The following is a 5,658-nucleotide window of genomic DNA, read 5'->3' on the forward strand; positions in this document are numbered from 1 at the left end:
GACAAAAAACCCCCCAAAAAAAAAAAAAAAAAAAGAAAGGAAAGAAAAAGAGGTCAAGATTTAAAACAAAGAAAGTACAGAAAAATCTTCACCATATCTTGCAAGTACAGAAAAGCCTTCACCATATCTTCCATAGTCAGAAGCCCAGGCTCTGAAGACTTGGGGGTGGAAAGGAAGCTGGATGAGAAAGCCAGGGGCAGGATGATTGCTCTGTCTTTACCAGCAGCTGGTTGGATGGCCACAGGCAAATCACCTAACCTTTGTTATTTAGTTCTCTCATTTATAAAATGAAAGGGTTGAAATACAGATTTTTTAAATTCTTTCTCACTTCCAAAATCTAAGAAATGTTAAGGACGTGGAAACTGAAGAGTGTAACCAGACTCCTACCTTACCTACCTTACCGTATATTTCGTTGCCTTAAAGCAGCCTAGCAGAGACCTTTGCTACTTAATTCCTCCTTAAATATATATATATTTTTTTTTTTCCATCTCTCTCTCACTTTCTCGACCTCCATATGGTGACCATCATTAAAGAAGAAAGAGATTAGGGGTAATGGCATCAGGAACGTTTTCAAAGTGTGTGCATACAGAAACTTCTTAAAGATACCAATGTGTTCTCTTTCTCTCAGGAATAGATATGGATCCTTTTGATGTTTTTGCATCTCAGAAAGTAATTTCATGAGTGTGTTTGGCAATCTGAACATTGAACTATTTCCAAAAAATGGCTTCATCAAAGCTAATGGGTGACTGTAGTCTGGTAGTCAAGAGTTCATTGATGTGTTTCCTGCTCCATTACTCAATAAACATTAAATAAAAATAACAGAAACAATGCTATTAAAGCTACTCTCCGTGAGTTCTTTGAGATGGAAGGAAGTTGGAAGGACGAGGAGAAAAGACATTATGTAGAAAGTTGTAACTCATAAAAAAGATGTGTTTTTCTTGCACAGCCTTAGACTTGCCAAGTAAACTTTGTGTTCTTCATTTGTTTTGTTGTGTGCTTGTTTTCTGTTTATGATAGTGCTCGTACATATGGGGAATGGGAGAAAGAAAGCAAATGAATGAAAATCACCCTCCACAGAGTTTGGTCACACTTGATCCCCTTCCTCCAGTTCTTCAGTCCTCTGAGTTGGGACTTTGTGTTTTGCCTTGAATCTGTGAAGGCTGGTTATCGAGTATCACTCCGACAGTTTGTCAAGGTGGAAGATTCTGCTCTCTTGTAAAGACATGTAATCATATGGAAAATAGTGGCACCGCTGTGCAGGTTAAATTGTTCTTACTTTTTAAAAGAAGATATTAAAAGTTTAAGAGAGTTCAGAGGCAAGTAACGAAGACTACTAAAAAAATTAAAATGGGAAGAAGGAAAGGAATTAGAGATGTTTGATGAATACAAAAAGGGAAAAGTTAATGGCTGACAATTACATCTTATGAAAATGTCAGATTTGTCAACAAATCTAGAAACAATGACAAAAAAAAAACTGCTTTCCTCTAATAAATTTTTAAATTCAGAATTTATTGATTCCCAAAACTCAAATGTGTTTTTTAAGCAAATATCCTTAATAGCCCTCATTATGGTTTTATTAACATTGTCTTCAATTTCTCCATTTGCTCTGGTTCCACAGAAAGCACCTAATCTGATTATTCAGCCTGAGCTCCCTTTTTTAAATATCTCTGTCTCCTTTAATAGCTAATTATGTTTCTTTGCCTACTTGAACCAACCAGCCTGTGGTATCCTTAGCACTACTGCAGTTGAGCTATTAGATTTCCTGGATAGAAATGGATAGTCAAGAAGTAAAGGTGATGAGGATATCCTTTTTCCTTCCAGTAGGCCTACAGCAAAAACTCGGGTCAGGAGGGAGGTCTGTAAGTATCCCTCTGGTACCAAGAGCTCCTGCTACAGTTAGTCCACACAGGGAGCCTCTCTCCTAGCCAGCAAATGTTTTTAGCCCCTGCTCCAGAAAGGTCTCTTGGCTAAGCCAGCTGATTTCCCAAGACATGCAAGCAGATGATGAATGGTGCTTGCCTTACAGCACTGACGGAGAGGCAGGCTTTCTTTGCAGCTCCCTGATTTGGGGAATCATCCTTTCCTGTGTGGTTAATCACCAAGTTCCTGGCTTTGTTGATTGTCCTATGTGGACTATCCACCAAGTTTTCATGTTTCACCACAGTTACCTTTGTGGTTGAGTTATCCATATAAAAAGTAGAAAGATTTAGGCTTCTGAAATCTGTACCCAAGTTATTTCCCAAACTCCCTAGAGCATTCATTTAAACTAAATCTTGAGAAAAGGCAAAGTAAATGTTGTCATTGTTTTAGGGGAGTTCTTGGAACCTCTGATTAATTCACTGATTTCCCTCTCTTTCTCTGATCCACCCACAATTTCACTCACCTCTCTTCATTTTCTAGCACTTGTCCGGTGCCTCTTACTTGTTTATTCAATGAATCATTTTTCAATGCAAAAACCCACCCACAAATCTTTTTCCGTTACCTTACCTGTTTAGCCATTAAGCTGGATAGGAATGTTTACAGGTTTCAAAACATGAGTGTTTCAGTGGAAACGTGTAATAAATACTGATGACTGAACTTTATCCCAGATCAAATGATTCTGATTTTCTTGGAATGGGGTACAAGTATTGGGATTTTTGAGAAAACCTTACCAGATCATTCATTTTTAAATATTTTATTTAAGTTTATTAATCATTATTATTTTTTAATTTGACCTGAAGGGACAGAGAGAGAGGGAAAGTGAGAACGCTAACTGCCTGGTTTGGGACTTGAAATGCAGTCGACGCTGTGGGAGTCCAGCACCTTTAACCACCATGGCACCTGCTGACCCCACCAGATCATTCTAATGTATAGCCATGTTTGAGAACAGCTGACATGAAAGCTTGTTGGTTTCTCCTGGAGACACTATTTTGGGCACTTCACATGAATATTGGTATCCGATATAGCAGCATGGTTCCCCAAGATCCTTACAGAATAAACAATCGATGCTTTAGTAATTTCCAAAAGAGAAAGGTTTTTGTGGGGTGTGTGAAGTCATTAATAAAAGTTTTATGGGGGACAAGAGGTGGTGTGGTGGTTAAAGCACTGGACCCCCACATAGCTGCCTATGATTGGAGTCCCAGACCTGGTGGTTTGAAAATCACTCAAGACACATATGTGTGCATGCCTAAAACCCCAGAAAGAGAATGGAAATGCAGCATGGCCACCTCCCTACCGGGGATGGGGGGGATTTCTCACTTTCTTCCTCTCTGTTTCTCTCCTCTCTGGTGAGCATACATGCCCTATGGTAAAATACGAATGTGTGTGTGTGTGTGTGTGTGTGTGTAGTTTTATGGTATGAGTGGGAACTAATGAAAAGTGTAAAATTATAAGCATAATTGTATTTTGTGAGGAATCTCTATCTAGAAATCTTATATACACAATAATAATAATTACAACTAGCACTTATATAGTGAGTACTATATGCCAATTATTAATATATTGCTTATACTAATTCACTATAAACTAACAATAATACCGAAAAGTAGGTATCATTTTTATTTCCATTTTACACATGAAGAAACTGAAGTACAGAGGTTAAAATACAATAAAGGTCAGAATACATTGAAAAGTCAGAATATTTAAATTGGGATTCCTGGTTCCAGGGTCCTTGCTCTAAATAACTCTAAAATAATAGTATGTCTCCAAGGAAAAATTCCACTGTAGAACTACTTAATACATTGTAATATTTCATGCTGAGTTAAACATCTCATTTTTTTCTATCTCTATCTGTGAGTTCTAATAGTGCCTCCTGAAGACAAAGCTACTTCTTTTAATGAAACACCCTTACATATCTAGGATTAGAGAATGTCCAAGCTGGAAAAGTTCTTGTAAATCAGCCAGTGTTGTCCCTGAATTTATAGACGTATTTTTAATTTAATAGGTCTCCTTATGATTAATCACTTCATCACAGATTAGATTGTCTGGAAGAAGATGTTAAAATTGAGTATGGGGTGAGTTATTTCTTAGGAATACAAATCTATGAAAGCAAAGAGAATGAAGTGGGATTGAATATATTAGTCAAACTGAATTAGAGTTCTAACAAAACTTTGATCAATTCAGTTGGCATTGGCATCTCAGAAACATAAACTTTTTTTTTTGAAGAGGTTTTTGCTATAGGGTGCGTGGACTCGCCAGAGAGACAGAGAGAGACAGAGAGACAGAAAGCGAGAAATCACCGCCTGGGGGGGATGGCCACTCTGCAATCCCTTCTCCTCCATTCTCCTCTCAGGATCCTGGGCACGCATGCACATGCACCCAGCATGAATTTAAGCCACTGGGTCCGGGACACGAACCACAGTCGACTACATGGGTGTACAGCAACATAGCCATTACGCTAACTGCTGGTCCCAACATAAACTTTTTAACAAAATTGCTCTGCACTGAAATGAAATAGTCAGGGTCTTTAGAAATCTTCATTGCTTAGTTATTGTATACGAGATGTTCCAGTGATCTCAAGAAAAACAGCCAATGGCTTCTAAGGCAGATCCTGAAGGAGCTAACACTTGAAGGCAGTCTGTTGCCTATATTCTTTGAAGTTGGCTAGATCTGAAGTAGAAGCCCACTGAAAGACAAATGTGATAGTAAAGGGATACTGTAGATAGAATGATGTCTTGAATAAGAGCAATCAGAATTTTATAAGAGTTAATAGAAAGAAAAGAGAGGAGTAAATATTTGAAATGGTAGTGGTAAAGAATGTTAAAATTGATGAAATGCACCAGTTCTCAAATTCAGAAAATACAATGACTCTCAAGTGAGGCCAATAAACACACCATTAAGTTTGTTATTAGACAAGAAAAAAATAATCAAGTAGCCAGAATAAAAAGCCAGGCTATTCTCAAATAATCCAGAACTAGAAAAACTGTTTTACCAACAGCAATATTGGAACCCTAGAGAGTGGAATCAAAGCATTGAGAGAAAATAACTGTCAAACTATGATTGTATACCCAGCAAAACTATCTTTTAAGAATTAGGAAGAATAGGGGCCAGCAGGTGATGTGGTAGTTAAAGGCACTGGACTCCCACACGGCTGACTGCGGTTCTAGTCCTGGACCTGGTGGCTTGCTTTCTCATTTTCTCTCTTTTTTTCTCTCTCAGTCTGTCCCTCTTTGGACAAATTAAAATAAACAAATAAATACATAAATACATAAATAAATAAAGTTAAATAAAATAATTCTTAAAAAATAATTAAGAAGAATAAAAGATAATTATAATGGGACCAGCAGTTAGTGTAATGGCTATGTCGCTGGACTCCCACGTAGTCAACCGCGGTTGGCGTCCCGGACCCGGTGGCTTGAAACTCATGCCGGGCACATGTGTGTGCATGCCCAAGATCCTGAGAGGAGAATGGAGGAGAAGGGGTTGCAGCATGGCCATCCCCCCTGGGGGGTGATTTCTCACTTTCTGTCTGTCTGTCTGTCTCTGTCTGTCTGGCGAGCACACACGCCCTATAGCAAAAACCTCTACAAAAAAAAAAAAAGATAATTATAGACAAATTAAAGCTTATAACAAAACCCTCATTTAACCCTTTTCCTATATAATACTTTATAACAAAACCCTCATTTAACCCTTTTCCTATATAAAACTTTGTGGGAATTTTTTTTTTTTTTTTTTTTTTTT

The 5,658-nt window shown here is 37.8% G+C and overlaps 1 protein-coding gene across 1 annotated transcript in view; it reads left to right on the forward strand.

Annotated features, from left to right (window-relative positions):
- LOC106734537 (swi5-dependent recombination DNA repair protein 1 homolog) overlaps positions 1-5,658 on the forward strand; it is a 25,979-nt gene that overhangs the window by 15,146 nt on the left and 5,175 nt on the right. Inside the window, 2 exon segments of the mRNA XM_014586452.1 lie at positions 1,109-1,215; positions 3,953-3,992. Coding sequence (XP_014441938.1) covers positions 1,109-1,215; positions 3,953-3,992 — 147 coding nt within the window.

This window comes from Tupaia chinensis, unplaced genomic scaffold, assembly GCF_000334495.1.
Source record: "Tupaia chinensis unplaced genomic scaffold, TupChi_1.0 Scaffold000140_1, whole genome shotgun sequence".
Lineage (NCBI taxonomy): Eukaryota > Metazoa > Chordata > Mammalia > Scandentia > Tupaiidae > Tupaia > Tupaia belangeri.